The sequence below is a fragment of the Lepidochelys kempii genome, chromosome 16 (genome assembly GCF_965140265.1).
Source record: "Lepidochelys kempii isolate rLepKem1 chromosome 16, rLepKem1.hap2, whole genome shotgun sequence".
Taxonomy (NCBI): Eukaryota; Metazoa; Chordata; order Testudines; family Cheloniidae; genus Lepidochelys; species Lepidochelys kempii.
Genome location: NC_133271.1, coordinates 20768207 through 20786966, shown reverse-complemented (window position 1 = coordinate 20786966; position 18760 = coordinate 20768207). Strand labels below are relative to the sequence as shown.

Sequence of the window (18760 nt, the reverse complement as noted above, 5' to 3'; positions counted from 1 at the left end):
TCCGTGCAAGTATTCACAACGCTGCAAACAGCCAGGCTAACGAGAAGCTTCTTCAAAGCCAGAAACGAGCACCCACAGCACAGTCCCCCATGCTGCACCTGGGTCACTGCCTTGAAACAAAAATGCAGAATTCCCCTTTTACCCCCGACCCCCTTGCCTATTAGCCTGTATCCTGATGTTATCAGTTGTAACAGGCAGGCAGAGGTTAAGCAGGGAAGTGGTACTGCCTCTAGTTCTCTCCTCGCCTTTCCACCATGATATATGACCACACTGGATAAGTTGGTGCCTCCCTCCAGCTCATACAGGCAGCCACATGCAGTGAAAGGTGTGAATGTTTCTATCAGGGGAGCGCACCTCACACAGGTTCAACAGCCAACTTCAACAGAAGCAGGATTGGACTCTCTGTCAAGTGCATACGACGAAGCAATCCCTGCAGCATCATTGCTTATATCCCAAGTCTCTGTGAAACTCTTAGCTGAGAAGGGAGAGACGCTGTGGAATGCATAGTTTGGGGCTACTGGACTGGGGTGGAAAGCCACACTTCTTTCTACCCACGGAAGTTTTACTTTTTCGTTTCTGTGTACATTGCTGATAGCTCTTGTGATGAGTCTTGCAATATTTGGGGGTTTCTTAAAGACCCAGCTCCTGGAGTCGGGAGATTATATGAGAATCTCAGCTTTTATTTAAAAACAGTCAGTTTCTAGCTCTGATGGTTGCAGAGAAAAGCATGGAAAAGGTGACTGCTAAAGGCTCCCAAAGCAAGGCAAATAAAGATCTGGTTTAAATAATGATTTTTACACCAGTCTCATGATTGTAGAACAGCTAGGGCTGGCAGTAGTGACTGCTCTACCACAACACCGTGATGTGTGGATTGCTAGGACTGCAGAAGGAACAGAGAAATAATTCCTTTAGGTTTTTTTAAAACTCCTCTTAAAATGTTTCTACTAATACTAGATTTTATACAACTTTTTAAAAATTGTTGAACGCCTGCAATTCTGGCCCTACATTATCCAAGAATGTCCCTCCAAAGAGTCTCCGTTTCAACTTCTGTTTCCTTTGTATACAGCATCTTTCTCCAAACATATATTTGCAATCAGCTGCTTTGACAAATGCTAAACCTGGACACAGTATCTGTGAGATCCTTCTGTTCGCATCCCAAGATACCAAGTAGCGATGCCACGGCTTTATGAAAAGTCCAGTAGAATTTAATAGAAAGTTATAACCTCTCGCTGGGGTTTTTTAAAACACATTTTATAGTCCAGAGAACTGTATCTTGTAGAATAGAGAATGATATTGCTACTATACACTTTTATAAGATGACTCAAAAATCCTTCGGCAAGGAGATCATTCTCTATAGACAGGGGTAAAATTTTCAAAACCACTGGTGGAGTTTTTGTCCTATTTTCAAAAGTGAGTTAGGTCCCTTGACACAGAGGCTCCTTAGCAAAGGAGCCCCAATTCTTTGCAAACAACTCTCACCTTGGTCACTACACCAAACACATCTTACAGCATATTTATCTGTGAAGAATAACATGTAAGGTATATATGGAAAGCTTGTAACTTCTCAAGATTCATAAGCATTGTGAGATGTATGTATATTTATGTAATATTTAAGGAATAATGTATTGATATTGAAAGTATGCTTTATGGATTTGGAGTAAAAAATTAGTTACCAGGAGATAATGTGTCTTGGTGATGGCCCATAGGGGGAATTATCGCCCTCCCCCCACAACTCCATCCCATTTGACCGGTGATGTAATGCACGGCTGAATTGTTTAGCCTTGCTCAGTCCCAAGACTTTTAATGGAAAACCATCAGCAGCAACTGCAGACAATCGAAACCACTTGAAGGTGTAAAAAGGAACATTACAACAAGACAGGAGCTGGTGCTGTCTATGAATAGAAACAAAAGGCTGTTTCAGTATGAGACAGAGGAGGGAGAAACACTTGGTATCTAGTCACTGAGGAAACCCCTTGTGGAGTGCAAGTGCTTTCATGAATGTTTGGATCCTGGTTCCTGTGAAACCAGCCAGCTCTGCAACAGACACAACTTTGGGGAAAACCTGCTTTATTAGATAGAAAAGGTAACTATTAATAAGCGCAGATCCAGGTTTGTATTTTGTTTTGTATTATTCCCATTTGTTCCCACCACACTCTCTTGTTTCTAGCTAAATCTCTATTCTTTCTTAAATGAACGTATTTTTGTTTATTAGAAGTGCTCACAAGTGCCGTGCATTTCACAGTTTAAGGTGAAACTGGTCATCTGCAGTACACGGCTCCATTGGGAGCAGAGGATTTGGATTTTCTGTGAGTAGCCAGTGTTAGGAACTGGGTATCCCAGGGGAAAGCTTCAAAGAGACTCCAGGGCTGGGGTACACCTCCTGGTAATCTACAAGGTGGAAACTGGGCTGGCATAGCCCAGAGGAGAGCGGCTGGAAGGCTGGTGGAGTTAGGGAGCTGACACCCATACAGGCAAGATACCTTCACACTGGAGGTGGGGGATAACAATGTGACTCTGAGTCCTGGGTGCCCTGAGAACTGTCACAGGCCCTTAGGAGCCTGAACCCCATTTCAATGAGACTTAGGGTATGTCTACACTACGGAATAAGGTCGAATTTATAGAAGTCGGTTTTTTAGAAATCGGTTTTATATATTCAAGTGCGTGTGTCCCCACAGAAAATGCTCTAAGTGCATTAAGTGCATTAACTCGGCGGAGCGCTTCCACAGTACCGAGGCTAGAGTCGACTTCCGGAGCGTTGCACTGTGGATAGCTATCCCACAGTTCCCGCAGTCTCCGCTGCCCATTGGAATTCTGGGTTGAGATCCCAATGCCTGATGGGGCTAAAACATTGTCGCGGGTGGTTCTGGGTACATATCGTCAGGCCCCCGTTCCCTCCCTCCCTCCCTGAAAGCAAGGGCAGACAATCGTTTCGCGCCTTTTTTCCTGAGTTACCTGTGCAGACGCCATACCACGGCAAGCATGGAGCCCGCTCAGGTAACCGTCACCCTATGTCTCCTGGGTGCTGGCAGACGCGGTACGGCATTGCTACACAGTAGCAGCAACCCCTTGCCTTGTGGTAGCAGACGGTACAGTACGACTGGTAGCCGTCATCGTCATGTCCGAGGTGCTCCTGGCCACGTCGGCTGGGAGCGCCTGGGCAGACATGGGCGCAGGGACTAAATTTGGAGTAACTTGACCAGGTCATTCTCTTTAGTCCTGCAGTCAGTCCTATTGAACCGTCTTATGGTGAGCGGGCAGGCGATACGGACTGCTAGCAGTCGTACTGTACCATCTTCTGCCAGGCAGGCAAGAGATGAGGATTGCTAGTAGTCGTATTGTACCATCTTCTGCCAGGCAGGCAAGAGATGAGGATGGCTAGCAGTCATACTGTACCATCTTCTGCCGAGCAGCCATGAGATGTGGATGGCATGCAGTCCTTATGCACCGTCTGCTGCCAGCCAAAGATGTAAAAGATAGATGGAGTGGGTCAAAACAAGAAATAGACCAGATTTGTTTTGTACTCATTTGCCTCCTCCCCTGTCTAGGGGACTCATTCCTCTAGGTCACACTGCAGTCACTCACAGAGAAGGTGCAGCGAGGTAAATCTAGCCATGTATCAATCAGAGGCCAGGCTAACCTCCTTGTTCCAATAAGAATGATAACTTAGGTGCACCATTTCTTATTGGAACCCTCCGTGAAGTCCTGCCTGAAATACTCCTTGATGTAAAGACACCCCCTTTGTTGATTTTAGCTCCCTGAAGCCAACCCTGTAAGCCGTGTCGTCAGTCGCCCCTCCCTCCGTCAGAGCAACGGCAGACAATCGTTCCGCTCCTTTTTTCTGTGCGGACGCCATACCAAGGCAAGCATGGAGGCCGCTCAGCTCACTTTGGCAATTAGGAGCACATTAAACACCACACACATTATCCAGCAGTATATGCAGCACCAGAACCTGGCAAAGTGATACCGGGCGAGGAGGCGACGTCAGCGCGGTCACGTGAGTGATCAGGACATGGACACAGATTTCTCTGAAAGCATGGGCCCTGCCAATGCATGCATCATGGTGCTAATGGGGCAGGTTCATGCTGTGGAACGCCGATTCTGGGCTCGGGAAACAAGCACAGACTGGTGGGACCGCATAGTGTTGCAGGTCTGGGACGATTCCCAGTGGCTGCGAAACTTTCGCATGCGTAAGGGCACTTTCATGGAACTTTGTGACTTGTTTTCCCCTGCCCTGAGGCGCATGAATACCAAGATGAGAGCAGCCCTCACAGTCGAGAAGCGAGTGGTGATAGCCCTGTGGAAGCTTGCAACGCCAGACAGCTACCGGTCAGTTGGGAATCAATTTGGAGTGGGCAAATCTACTGTGGGGGCTGCTGTGATGCAAGTAGCCCACGCAATCAAAGATCTGCTGATATCAAGGGTAGTGACCCTGGGAAATGTGCAGGTCATAGTGGATGGCTTTGCTGCAATGGGATTCCCTAACTGTGGTGGGGCCATAGACGGAACCCATATCCCTATCTTGGCACCGGAGCACCAAGCCGGCGAGTACATAAACCGCAAGGGGTACTTTTCGATAGTGCTGCAAGCTCTGGTGGATCACAAGGGACGTTTCACCAACATCAACGTGGGATGGCCGGGAAAGGTGCATGATGCTCGCATCTTCAGGAACTCTGGTCTGTTTCAAAAGCTGCAGGAAGGGACTTTCTTCCCAGACCAGAAAATAACTGTTGGGGATGTTGAAATGCCTATCTGTATCCTTGGGGACCCAGCCTACCCCTTAATGCCATGGCTCATGAAGCCGTACACAGGCAGCCTGGACAGTAGTCAGGAGCTGTTCAACTACAGGCTGAGCAAGTGCAGAATGGTGGTAGAATGTGCATTTGGACGTTTAAAGGCGCGCTGGCGCAGTTTACTGACTCGCTTAGACCTCAGCGAAACCAATATTCCCACTGTTATTACTGCTTGCTGTGTGCTCCATAATATCTGTGAGAGTAAGGGGGAGACTTTTATGGCGGGGTGGGAGGTTGAGGCAAATCGCCTGGCTGCTGGTTACGCGCAGCCAGACACCAGGGCGGTTAGAAGAGCACAGGAGGGCGCGGTACACATCAGAGAAGCTTTGAAAACCAGTTTCATGACTGGCCAGGCTACGGTGTGAAAGTTCTGTTTGTTTCTCCTTGATGAAGCCCCCCGCCCCTTGGTTCACTCTACTTCCCTGTAAGCTAACCACCCGCTCCTCCTCCCTTCAATCACCGCTTGCAGAGGCAATAAAGTCATTGTTGCTTCACATTCATGCATTCTTTATTCATTCATCACACGAATAGGGGGATGACTACCAAGGTAGCCCAGGAGGGGTGGTGGAGGAGGGAAGGAAAATGCCACACAGCACTTTAAGCACTTTAAAAGTTTACAACTTTAAAATTTATTGAATGACAGCCTTCTTTTTTTGGGGCAATCCTCTGTGGTGGAGTGGCTGGTTGGCCGGAGGCCCCGCCACCGCATTCTTGGGCGTCTGGGTGTGGAGGCTATGGAACTTGGGGAGGAGGGCGGTTGGTTACAGAGGGGCTGCAGTGGCAGTCTGTGCTCCAGCTGCCTTTGCTGCAGCTCAACCATACACTGGAGCATACTGGTTTGGTTCTGCAGCAGCCTCAGCATTGAATCCTGCCGCCTCTCATCACGCTGCCGCCACATTTGAGCTTCAGCCCTGTCTTCAGCCCGCCACTTACTCTCTTCAGCCCGCCACCTCTCCTCCCGGTCATTTTGTGCTTTCCTACACTCTGACATTATTTGCCTCCACGCATTCGTCTGTGCTCTGTCAGTGTGGGAGGACAGCATGAGCTCGGAGAACATTTCATCGCGAGTGCGTTTTTTTTTCTTTCTAAGCTTCACTAGCCTCTGGGAAGGAGAAGATCCTGTGATCATTGAAACACATGCAGCTGGTGGAGAAAAAAAAGGGACAGCGGTATTTAAAAAGACACATTTTATAAAACAGTGGCTACACTCTTTCAGGGTAAACCTTGCTGTTAACATTACATACATAGCACATGTGCTTTCGTTACAAGGTCGCATTTTGCCTCCTCCCACCGCGTGACTACCCCCTCAACCTTCCCCCCTCTCTGTGGCTAACAGCGGGGAACATTTCTGTTTAGCCACAGGCAAACAGCCCAGCAGGAATGGGCTCCTTTGAGTGTCCCCTGAAGAAAAGCACTCTATTTCAGCCAGGTGACCATGAATTATATCTCACTCTCCTGAGGATAACACAGAGAGATAAAGAACGGATGTTGTTTGAATGCCAGCAAATGTACACTGCAATGCTTTGTTCTACAATGATTCCCGAGTACGTGTTACTGGCCTGGAGTGGTAAAGTGTCCTACCATGAAGGACGCAATAAGGCTGCCCTCCCCAGAAACCTTTTGCAAAGGCTTTAGGACTACATCTAGGAGAACCGCAAATGCCAGGGCAAAGTAATCCTTTCACATGCTTGCTTTTAAACCATGTGTAGTATTTTAAAAGGTACACTCACCAGAGGTCCCTTCTCCGCCTGCTGGGTCCAGGAGGCAGCCTTGGGTGGGTTCGGGGGGTACTGGCTCCAGGTCTAGGGTGAGAAACAGTTCCTGGCTGTCGGGAAAACCGGTTTCTCCGCTTGCTTGCTGTGAGCTATCTACAACCTCCTCCTCATCATCATCTTCTTCGTCCCCAAAACCTGCTTCCGTATTGCCTCCATCTCCATTGAAGGAGTCAAACAACACGGCTGGGGTAGTGGTGGCTGAACCCCCTAAAGTGGCATGCAGCTCATCATAGAAGCGGCATGTTTGGGGCTCTGACCCAGAGCGGCTGTTTGCCTCTCTGGTTTTCTGGTAGGCTTGCCTCAGCTCCTTCAGTTTCACGCGGCACTGCTTCGGGTCCCTGTTATGGCCTCTGTCCTTCATGCTCTGGGAGATTTTAACAAAGGTTTTGGCATTTCGAAAACTGGAACGGAGTTCTGATAGCACGGATTCCTCTCCCCAAACAGCGATCAGATCCCGTACCTCCCGTTCGGTCCATGCTGGAGCTCTTTTGCGATTCTGGGACTCCATCATGGTCACCTGTGCTGATGAGCTCTGCATGGTCACCTGCAGCTTGCCACGCTGGCCAAACAGGAAATGAGATTCAAAAGTTCGCGGTTCTTTTCCTGTCTACCTGGCCAGTGCATCTGAGTTGAGAGTGCTGTCCAGAGCGGTCAGAATGGAGCACTCTGGGATAGCTCCCGGAGGCCAATACCATCGAATTGTGTCCACAGTACCCCAAATTCGAGCCGGCAACGTCGATTTAAGCGCTAATCCACTTGTCAGGGGTGGAGTAAGGAAATCGATTTTAAGAGCCCTTTAAGTCGAAATAAAGGGCTTCATTGTGTGGACCGGTGCAGGTTTACATCGATTTAACGCTGCTAAATTCGACCTAAAGTCCTAGTGTAGACCAGGGCCAAGGCTCCTATGGTCTTAAATCACTTTTGAAAATAGGAATGAGGCTCTCTTGAAAATGTTACCCCAGATCCTCAGCTGGCTTAACATTGCACATCTCTGACTGAATCAATGGAATGATACTATTTATGCCATCTGAGCATCTGGCCATCGTTCATTGTCACAGTAATGCTGTGTTATTAAGTTGCTACAGACTAAAATCCTCTTGATATATTTTTTTAATAGTTGTCTATTTCCAACTGGGGCACATGACTCGCAAAGATCAATGAAAATCAATATGCGAAAAGAACTGATGTCAACAGTAATATACAAAGCAGAAAGATTCTACAACCTACAGTCTGTCCTGGGAGATTGTCTGGTCTATACGTCTGATAGTTCACCACAAGAATAGCAGTCTCTCTCCACTTCTCAGCAAAGGTTTAAAAGGAACATGCTTTAGTAAATAAGGTCCTGAGACTTCATTATTGTAATACCAGCACTGCTTGCTGATTGGCGCTTCTCTAGAGCCTTGCATTCACAGATCTGTCTTAAATGACAGACTTGAATCGCTTCCCACCATCTCTCCTGTGATGTGGGTATTGTCGTCTCCATTCTACAGACAAGGAAATTGAGGCACAAAGAGGTTAAAAAACTTGCCAAAGGTCACACAGTAAGTCTGTCGCAGAGCTGGGAACAGAACCCAGTGTTCTTATTGCTGATCTCCTCTAGCCACAGGATCATCCTTTGCTTTTACTAAGTGCTGCTCTGCATCAGGAACCAGGAGCTTTAGTGATTAAGGGTAAAAAGCCACAGGTGTCAAAATAAGCAAACAAAATTCCTGTTGAGGTGTTAATGGACCGTTCTGGAGCTCTTAATCATGTTAATCCCTGTTATCAATGAGACTGCTTGTGTGAGTAACAGCTACATGCATGACTCTCAGCTGCTCCCACACACAATTCTGTCACTGTTAGTGTCTCTCCTGGTTCTTAGTGGGAATTAGCAATGCTCCCTTGTCCCTTAAATTCGGATGCTTCAGCCCCAGTATGGATTCATCTAACTGGTGCTTGTGTTTCTCTGTGTTTGTGCCGACTCCAGGGCTGTTGTGTATTAAGGCTGTTGCAGCCCGTCACTTAGAAAATGCTTTGCACTTTGATATTGGGAGCATAATTCCAGTGCAAGACCCCAGTCTTAGTTTGAAGGAGGGCCTGTCAGACTTGCCAGCATCCCTTAACACTGAGAGAGATGGGCTGAATGGAGGAGGCCGGAAGGGGGAATTCTGAGCCTCTGTGCATTAGAGTTCTTGAGCCACTGGGCCTGTGGGGACAATCTAGTCCTAATGACGTTGCTGCTAGTCAGTGGCTGTAAAAGCCCTTTGCTGCCAGCAGGGTGCTTATGGTCAATGGTGGGAACCTTCTCAAGAAGCTGATTCCGAGGGTTAAAGAGGAAACGAGGGGAAACTCAGGGAGAAATATGCTGGAATGAATGTGGGGATGGAAGAGTCAAACCCTCTGTGAAAATAGATCACAGAATCAACTTTTACGCTAGTAGGATTCTGCCTAATGCACCCCATGTGATATTTAGACTCTGTTGTGTGTAACATGTCATGTGAATCACTGTTCATTCTGTATTCAGCGTCCTACGCTTAGTGGCTGGTCCGCGGAGGATGGGAGCCTGCTACTGCTGCCACCTAGAGGAATGACTCCTTTAGGCCAAATGGTAGAGACTCATGCTTTTATTTTAGTGCTTGAAGGCCTGGTTTCAGCTCCTGGTGGTGGACAAAACACATGTAAAATTACTTTAAAAAACAAACAAAACAACAACCCTGAAGTTCCACCCCCTTCTGTTTTCATTTGGTGTACACTGCCACATGGATTTCTCATGAAACCTTGGCCTGGCTTTCAAAGGTGCTGAGCACCAGCATCTCCCTATGACTTCATTATTCAGCACCTTGAACATTAAGCCATCTGTGACTTCAGTGGGTGACGTGGGTACTCAGCACCTTGGACATTAAGCCATCTGTGACTTCAGTGGGTGACGTGGGTACTCAGCACCTTGGACATTAAGCCATCTGTGACTTTCAGCCACCCTTTAACTCAGGAAGGCTGCCCCACTCATTCATGTGGTTGTGGGTTACTTCTGGGCCTTTATAAATGGGAGATCTTAATCCTCGACCTGGAGAGCTAGGAGTTAAATGCTGGTAGCTGGAGAGTGGAGTTGGGTGGCAGGGGGGTTTGTATAACAGGTTGTCCAATGTTAGCTGCAGTGAAGGTCTTTCTTCCTCATTTTGTCTGCTTCACACAACCTGTGCCCTTGGTGGTGACACCCTGGTTGTTGCTTGCCTTGTTCTATTTCTCTACCTAACATCAGGATCGTACAGGGCTGTCAAGAAAAACTCTTAAGGGATAAAGAGCGGCCCCATGCCATCTATCTAGAGAAAGTTAATGATGCTGTCTCTTCTGTTTATCCTTGGGGGCTTTGGCAGCAGACTGGCAGATCTCTTGTCACCAGCATAGAGACTTTCCATCATTTAAAGCTCTATGTGTTACTGAGCTGGGCCTCATGAGGCCGGGAGACTATCAGTCTGTCTGTCTACAGTTTGGGCCCATGTGACCAGGAGACATTTGATCTACAGCGTAGGTTTTGCTCCAGTCGTTCCCTGTGGTCAGGATGCATGTTAGAGTGAGGACGCAGGGAAGCCAGTGGCAGTGCAGGAGCTGGAAACAGAACGATGCCCTGGTGCTGAGCCCCGAGACTTAGTCATGGTGGGGCGGTAGCTGTGGGTGCTGGGCTGGCAACGTTCGGGGGCTTCACACACGGCTCTTTTGTCTTGGTCACCCAGTCCATCGTCCTGCTGGCTGATAGAAGGAATAGCAGGTGCGATATTAACTCAACCATAAGCTTCCTAATGACTTTCCAGCCACCAGAATGATGTATGGCGGTGCGGCTAGAAATCTGATGGGTGCCTGCTGGAATGGAAGATAAATTGGGAATCTGGAGGGAGTCGCTCTGGCTGAGGGGAAGAGCTCAGAATACAAATATTGGGACAGAGAATAACTTCAGCGACGATGCTTAGAAAAAGGGAAGATGGATCACTGCTATTAGCGGGCATTACGGCAGCTGCAGCGTAGTGTTCTGTAGGAACAGAGTTGATACAGCACACTGGTGCGTTTCTTTAAGAATGTACTTTTATCGACTACATCTCTATTTAGAAACGGAAATAATGGCACGTCAAAGAGAAATAAAACCCACTTTTGCAAATATTTTCAGTCTTGTTGTCTTGCCAGCCCTGATCCTGAGTTGGATTTTGTGTCTATCTTATTCTCTCTTTCTGTGTTGCAAGGCATTGGGACTTTTGCTGAGCCTACAGTATTTGGTTCCTCTCTACATGCTCCCTTCTGTTTCTGGCAGAAGGAGATGTACTTCACACAGCTAAGAATGTTTGTTTGCCCTCTTCAAAGCTTTTCTGAAAGCAGGCCTCTCAGTCAACTATGATCCTGCACAATATCACATTATTCTGGGTGCCTCTTAGCTACCTCTGCATTGATGTGTTAGCATCTTTGGCTGGGTCAGTCAGCAGTTTGCTTTGAGTTTCATCCTGGAGAGTTGTTTATATTTTTTCTAGGGAGAGTGAAAATAATTCAAATCCAGGCTTCTAAAAATACATTGCCTAGCACAGAGACAAGATAGAAATCGCTCGGGGGGTGGACTCAGCAATTGTTCAATCCAGATTCTTCTCTTTGGAAGATATTGAAGGTCAAAGACCATTTTACCCACAAATCTGGTATTTTACAGCAAGCTTAGTACAGGGGACTCTGTTACTGCAGCCTAAAAGAAGCAGGGTGGATTTACTTAGATTGCAAGCCCTTCAGTCCAGGGACCATTATTATTTTATTTGTATTACCATGTTCGTACAGTGCCTGGCACAGGGCAGCACTGATCAGTGACTGGTATATGCTACCTCAGTATAAATAATACATCCGAATAACTGAGATCAGCATTTAGCCTCTTTTAGATTTACTGAGCCACTGAATGAAACAAACACTGTAAATCCAAAGCCCATGTTTCTTTGATCTTCAATGTACATACTGCATATGTGTGTGTGTGTAAAATAAAAGAAATATGTTTAAAATCAAGCTGAGGCCAACTTCATGTTTCTAGTTCAATATCACCAATCCCAAGTGCTCAAAATCATGAGATTGGCATAAAAATTATGAGATTTTTACAAAACGCTGATTTCTTCTCATTTGCCTTCTGCTTTTTCCCCCATAACTCTTTAAGGTGCACTTGAGTTGTTTTTTCAAGCTTTTCTCGCAACCATCAAGGTAGAAACTCACTCTGTAACAATGAAAGCTGAGATTTGCATGTATTCACATGACTCCAGGAGCTGGGGCTTTAAGAAACACACCAAAACTCACAATACTCACAGTAAAATCATGGGAGTGGGCAATGGCTATTTGAATAGGACTATCATCTCTGCATCTTCCTCTTGCATCCGGGTTTCCCCAGTTGGATCCACCCCTTTGGACCTGTGCACTTGTGCAGAGTCCCATGAAAGTCAGTGAGGCCCCATGCACATGCTGGAGTACGTCCATATGGATCTGACTCCAGATCTGGGATCTGTGACAGCACAGAACCTAGCAGCACAGTGGGGCCCAGTCAGAGTATCTGTGCACTGCCATAATAATTGTATTAATAAAAATAATAACAATAAAGATCTGTTGCTTAAATATAGTCTCTTTGTGTGCTGCTCTCCCCTCTGCCTGAACCTTCTCTTGTTCCTCTGGCTGTGTAGGGATCTTCTCTAGCATTTCAATGACTTGTGGAAGCAAAGGTTGCCAGAGCCTAGCTTTGAACACAGGATGTGTGATTCTATCACACACAGCGTTTAAAGAAAGCATTGGCACAGAGTGGCAATATTTCCCCTTGTGCTACAAGAAACAAAGCTTTGTGTTTCAGCTGTAAGATCGCCACAAGCATTTCTGAGTTAAAAGAAAGGGGAAGAACACCGTTCCGATACCCTTTTGGAAGTTAACAGCTCAGACAGCTGTTAGTGTAAACTTGATCTGACAGTTCAAGGTCTCAGAGCCACATTGCTGTTTTTGACCCTGTAGAATTTATTAAGCCCGTTAACACTTTTAATTAGGCTTGGATGGATTAGTTTTTTATTGGTAAAAGTCGATTTCACTGTACACACAGAAACTGACAACAAAGTATTTCCTTTGCTGATGATCAAAATGTACAGACAGGCAAAAAAAGACAAATGCTGCTTGAGAACTTGTTAGAGTTTGATTTAAGGACATTTACGATGTATATTTTGATATGTGATGTTGACAGTTTGGGTTTAAACGGTTCTATAAAGCTTTAACTTTTTTTCAGTTTCAGTGTCTACTGTCATTAAACAATAATCATCTGGACCCCCTCCCGCACTGCCCCCAATAAATGCCCACAACTGTGAAAATGTAAATTCATTTTAAAATGCTTGAAAATAAACACTGATGTTATCCGTCAAAATTATTTTACAAAAAAATAAAAACTTAATTATGCCAAGCCTCCTTATAGTTATGCCTCGGGGTACGGACCGCTTTGGGAATGTGGGTAACAGAGTGTAAGTGTGGTAGGAGACATACAGGAGAGATGGTCAGAGTAATAGATATTTAGCAACTGAAAAATAAGGCTGTAAAAAATCTACACAGATTTATTTTTCTACTGCTCACAGTCACTCTCTCTCTCTGCGGGGTGTGTGTGTGTTTGTGTGTGTGTGTGATTAAAGTCTAGATTCTAAGCTCTTCAGAACAGGGTCTGTGTGTGTTTGCACATCAGCTACTACAGGCAGGTCCCAGACCTGTTTGCGGCCCCTGAGCGCTGTTACAATGCCAGTACTGGCAATAAAGGGTGTATGAGCTATGGCTCCAGGCCCCTCTCTGGGCCAGATTAATCCCTGGTGTACATGGGGGCAAATCTGTTGGAGCCAATGGAGCTGGCCCCAGGTCTGAATTTGGCACTTTGGATAAAATGCGAGATCGTCAGCTGGTGTAAGTTGGCGTAGATCCATCCGAGGCAGCGGAGCTACGCTGATGGATAGTAGCTCAGCGTCTGAGCCAGTGTTTACTAAGTGGAACAGGAATAAATGGCCAGTTGCTTCATGTGTTGTCAGTTCATCAACACCATGGGTCAGCTGAAAGAGTAACCAAGTGTCAAGAACGTTGATTCTGTTTCTTTCATCCACCTCATAGCGAAGAAGCAACTGGATGCACATGTGTGTTTTCAGATACCTCGTCAGCCGCGTGCATTTCCCCCAAGCCCGTTGGAAGGCAACAGTTTCTGGAGGAATGAGCACAGGGCTGGGTGTGAGGGGGACTTGCGGTCTAATGCTGGCTCTGCCACTGATTCCCTGTGTGACCTTGGGCATGTCCCCTCACCTCTCAGTCGGTTCCCCATATGTAAAACAGGGGTAATAAGGCTCTTCAGGGCAGGGACTCTCACTCGGTGTTTGTATAGTACTCTGCATCTTGGCCCTGATTTTGGCTGTAGCCTGTGCGGGGATGTCAACGCTGCACACTAAGCCCAGGTCTGTGGGACCCAGCCTTGTAAGCCTGATATTTCCAAGCCTATGCTTGAGCGTCCACACTGCATTGTAAACCTGGGTTTATCATTGCTGAACCCAGGTCTCTCAGTCATGCTAACACATCCATACCGTACTATGCAGGCCTTCTGGCTTTGGTCTGTGGCTTGAGCTGCATCCATGCTCCAAAGAGACAGGGCTTGGAACCCAGTCACGGTGGGACTTGGGCTCTGACCCACCTGCCTAGCAGGGTCCTGAGTGCTTGCTGACCCGAGTCAGACTGATCTGTGTGTGGACAGAAGAGGGCCTTGGGCTCCACCCTGAGTCAGAGCCCAGGCTTAGTGTGCAGTCACTGGGAGGTCAGACTGGGTGATCACAATGGTCCCTTCTGCTCTTGAAATCGATGAATCTGTGAGCCTCCCAGGGGTGATGTCCAACCAGTGCTTAGAACAGCCAAAGTGCTGTAAATAGCTGCAGTGTCTGAGGCCAGGAGGGGCACCAGTTTCTTTTGATGTTTGAAATAGGCTGGTCTCTTAGAAGTACTACAGGTGTGGAGTTTTACCTCAGACGCTGGTGTAAACGTAGGTGTCATCTGTGTTGCAGCAGTGCCCAAAGGCCCCAGCTAAAAGTGCAAACGCTTCGAGAGAGATGGTCCCTGCCCTGAAAAGCTCCCAATCTAATAGAGAAGACAGACAAAAGCGGGGGAGGGAAATAAAAGTGCACAGAGAAGTGAGCTGCCCAAGGCAGAGCCAAGAGTAGAACTCAGAGCTCCTGACTCCCACTCCAGTTTCCTATCCACTAGTCCATGCTGCCTTGTGATGATGGCTAGGTCCCTGGGCTTACACCGCAAAGTGTTTTGCATCGTTCCAGCATCCGAGTGGGAGGCCTGGAGGTGAAATCATACTGTGGTAGCTGATACAAAAAAGAAGTGCCTCCTTAATGCAAAATGGGAAAGAGAAATGAGGACATAAAAGTTTTTTGGGATGTCTCCCTCTTCCCCCTCCCCCTTTCTTTCCTGGATGCAGCAGCTTGCTTGCATAATCTATAGCAAATGTATCCTCTGTATTTCTAAATCCTCTTATGTTCCTTTCAGTGAACATGATCTGGGGGAGGATATTTACGACTGCGTCCCTTGTGAAGATGAAGGCGATGATATCTACGAAGATATCATCAAAGTGGAAGTTCAACAACCCATGGTAACAATTTATGCATTTTAAATGCCATATCTTGAAGGGGGTTTAAAAACAAACAAACAGTGCACCACCGATGAAAGATAATGATCTCAAACTCTCCTTTTCTTTTTGCGAATACAGACTAACACGGCTGTTCCTCTGAAACTTGTTTGAGTCATTCCTTGGAAGTGAGCTCGGTGGGTGGGGGAGGGGAGAGAAGCAGGTGGGAGGGGAAAGGGAGACAGTGAGAAGAAGAGTGATAGAGCTAATCCTGTAGGGTTTCTCAAAGGCTTTCCATGGTGCTGTCATCTAAAGGATGGGAGGAAAGAAGTTCTAAGAAATCCCCATTGTAAAGGAAGTGCAAAAATAGTAACTCACTGCTGAGCCAAAGCAGCATGTGTCACTTCATCCCTTTCTAAGGTGAGAGATGTGACTCATACCTGCACAATTAGCCTGTTGTGTGTGTTACACTGCAAGTATTTTTAGATCCAGGCGAGAGTTGGCAGATATTTGCAATGAAGATGCAGTTTTTCTCTTGGGTATTTTTACTGTACCACTTAAAATCTACCTGCTCTGCTATATCCTAAAGCTGAGATTTACAAAGCTGCCTAAGAGGGTTGGCTGCCTGACTCCCTGAATTAATTTTAATGGGTATTTGAGCATCCAAATCCATTAGTCAGCTTTGAAAGTCTCAGCCAAAAGCTACACGAGGTTGGGAATTATAACAGGGCTCTACGCTCTAAGGGCCCATGGACACCAATGGAAAGGCTCATGTTGATTTCAGTGGGCCTTGGATCAGTCACTACTGCTTCTGTGATACCAAGCTTTGTCTGGAATCTTTTGGGAATGAAATTCTTCCCTATGCAGAGGGGTCGGGACAACGCCGACAAACCACTTATGTCCTATTTTGAGGATTTAAGTGCTGCCTACATTACTCTGCATGGCAGAGAATTTCTCCCTTAGATCAATTACTCTGTGAATGAAGCTGTGTGTTGTCTAGGAACACAGCAGTATATTACACTGGATGCATATGTAAAATGTTCTCCCAGAGCATGCTACCAAATAACTAGTATCATGGAAAAGGAAAAAAGCCAAGGAGGCTCTTTTCCCAGCTAACTGTTGGGATGCACTACATTTGTTGTTTCTGCTGATGCAAAATTTCAAGACAACTCATCAGTGGAGCATGAACATCCAAACTTCTTGAGATTCATGTGAAATTCTTCCACCCCCGGGATCCATGTAGATTCTAATTACTGTCTTCTGGCTGCACACTACAGCTGCCAAGATTCATAACTCTGGGAGAAAGCAGGATAAATGGACAAGTTCACTGGTCAATTAAATTCCCTGAGCAAGACCTGTAATCGTAAATCACAGATTGCTGCAGCTGGCAATTGGAGGTGTGGATTGGCAGGAACTTTGCTTCGCAGAGTCTGAGTGAGCCCAGGATGCAAACTCTGTCACTGAGCTGCCAGGAACGTGTGCTCTGATCTCTCCTCAGTTCTACACTTGGTGTAACTCCACTGACTTCGATGGAGAGTCTGCTAGTTTAATGGGGATCAGAGTCTCTGAAGACCTATTTTTAGTGTACTAGCTCAGATGAGAGCTAGCATGAGTGTCTACACAAGCTGACAGGTTTCAGAGTAGCAGCCGTGTTAGTCTGTATTCGCAAAAAGAAAAGGAGTACTTGTGGCACCTTAGAGACTCACCAATTTATTTGAGCATGAGCTTTCGTGAGCTACAGCTCCACTGAATGCATCCGATGAAGTGAGCTGTAGCTCACGAAAGCTTATGCTCAAATAAATTGGTGAGTCTCTAAGGTGCCACAAGTCCTCCTTTTCTTTTTACACAAGCTGAGAATCAGACCCCCAGCTCAAAGTGTACATGCAACCTAAGACATCCACCCGCAGGTGCTTTATTTGCACTAGGACTTCTACTGATGCTTTTAGTGGGATTTTTGGGGTAGAATTCCCTAGTGCAAGCAAGGTTAAAATGAAGGAAAACCTCCCCACTTGAGATTCCTCCCAGATTTCTGGAAGCAATCCACGCACGACGTGCTTCTTGTAAAATCCTGGGATTAGTTCACAGTGGTTGTGATAGCCCATTTTGCATATTTCATATTTATAACCTCAGATTTTGTTATGCTGTCCCGAATATTGTTATTAATGGCTGATTAATAAAAGCTTTAGCCTCTGATTTAAAAATCCAATAAACCATTTCCCTTCCCTCAATATCTTAGAAGTAACTGCTGAATGCTTTCAAGTTAATGCATGCTGGTAAAATATGAAGATGTCAATAAAAAAATGCAAGTTAAAAGACACCAACCAAAAATATACATCCATGGAAGCTGTCATTCCAAAGCAGGATTCTGCTCCCATCAGAGGTTTAATTTGGTTTTAAATGGATGTAACAAGTGTGGGATTTATTTTTATAGCTTTCCAAGGACTTCAAGGAAGGCGGTTATTGGGATGCTTAGAATCAGACTGATGTTTTAAAGGTTCAGCTCCATGCTGGCTCTGACAGCTGCACGCTGGTTTCCTCCCGCCTGAGTCATGAGGCTTTGATGCACCTCTCTGTCATGACACAAGTTGAGATCTTGGGCTGTCACCATCGTTTTGAGAACAGTGTGATGATGCCAGGTGCAGGTTTTGTGTCGATTGCCGCAGTTCAGCAGAAGGCGCAGCCTCGCGTAGGCTGAGTCCCGGGGCAAGATGGAGTTTGCAGCTGTAGCAGCCCATGCTACCACGGCTTCACTACTGCTATGAGTGCGCTGGCTCAGACGGGAGCTAGCGCGAGTGTGTCTGCCCAAGCTGGGAGTCACCCCCTTAGCTCACAGTGTAGACATAACCTAAAGGCATTCAGCCCATTGAACTAATGGGGACTGGCGACAGACGTGCCATTAGATGAGACAGTGCAAACCCTGGTTTGTCCCCGGTCACATTGAGGCTGGAACTTTTGGCCGGGTTCAGTACTCCCAGCTGGAGCTGGGTTTTCTGAAGCGCTCAGCACGTTGGGGGTGGGGCTTTTTTGAACACCTGGTCTCAGTTGTGGACGCTGAGCAGCCTCCACCATGTAGGGCGGCAACCAACGGGATCTTGCAGGCAGGGCTTTGGAGCTGTGCTCCGGCTCCGCTCCAGCTCCAGGCAAAAACCTGCAGCTCCACTGCTCCGGGCTCCAGCTCTGGGCTCCGCTCCAAAGCCCTGTTTGCAGGAAGGGGAAATAATATCCCAGCCACCCTAAAAAAGACCTTTCAAGCAACCGCCACCTTCCCGGAGGCCCCTTAAAAAATAGACTCGTTTGTTCTCAAGGAGAATTCAAACAGTAAGCTCCTTAAGCCATATGCAAAGTGCCCTGTAGTGAGAGACTTAGCGGGTGTGTCTACACTGCCCCTGAGAGCGAAAGCCCTGGTCCGCGTACTTGTGTTAGCAAGGGTCCCACTAGCACACTCAAAATAGCTGTGTAGATGTTGCTTGGGCACTGTGGCTTGGGCTGTCAAGCCCAACCCTCCAGCGCCTGCCCCGCCAGGTTCAAGAGCCCGGGCCACAACGTCTACACAACCAGTTTTAGAGCGCGAGCACAAGCCCCATTAACAC

General features: G+C 46.9%; 1 protein-coding gene across 8 annotated transcripts in view; it reads left to right on the top strand.

The window, feature by feature from the left end:
• The window catches only part of VAV2 (vav guanine nucleotide exchange factor 2), a 326398-nt gene that overhangs the window by 245942 nt on the left and 61696 nt on the right, over window positions 1-18760 (top strand). For all 8 annotated transcript variants that reach the window (XM_073313966.1, XM_073313965.1, XM_073313964.1 and 5 more), the window contains exon 5: window positions 15092-15194. In XM_073313966.1, coding sequence (XP_073170067.1) covers window positions 15092-15194 — 103 coding nt within the window. The remainder of the gene's footprint in view (window positions 1-15091; window positions 15195-18760) is intronic.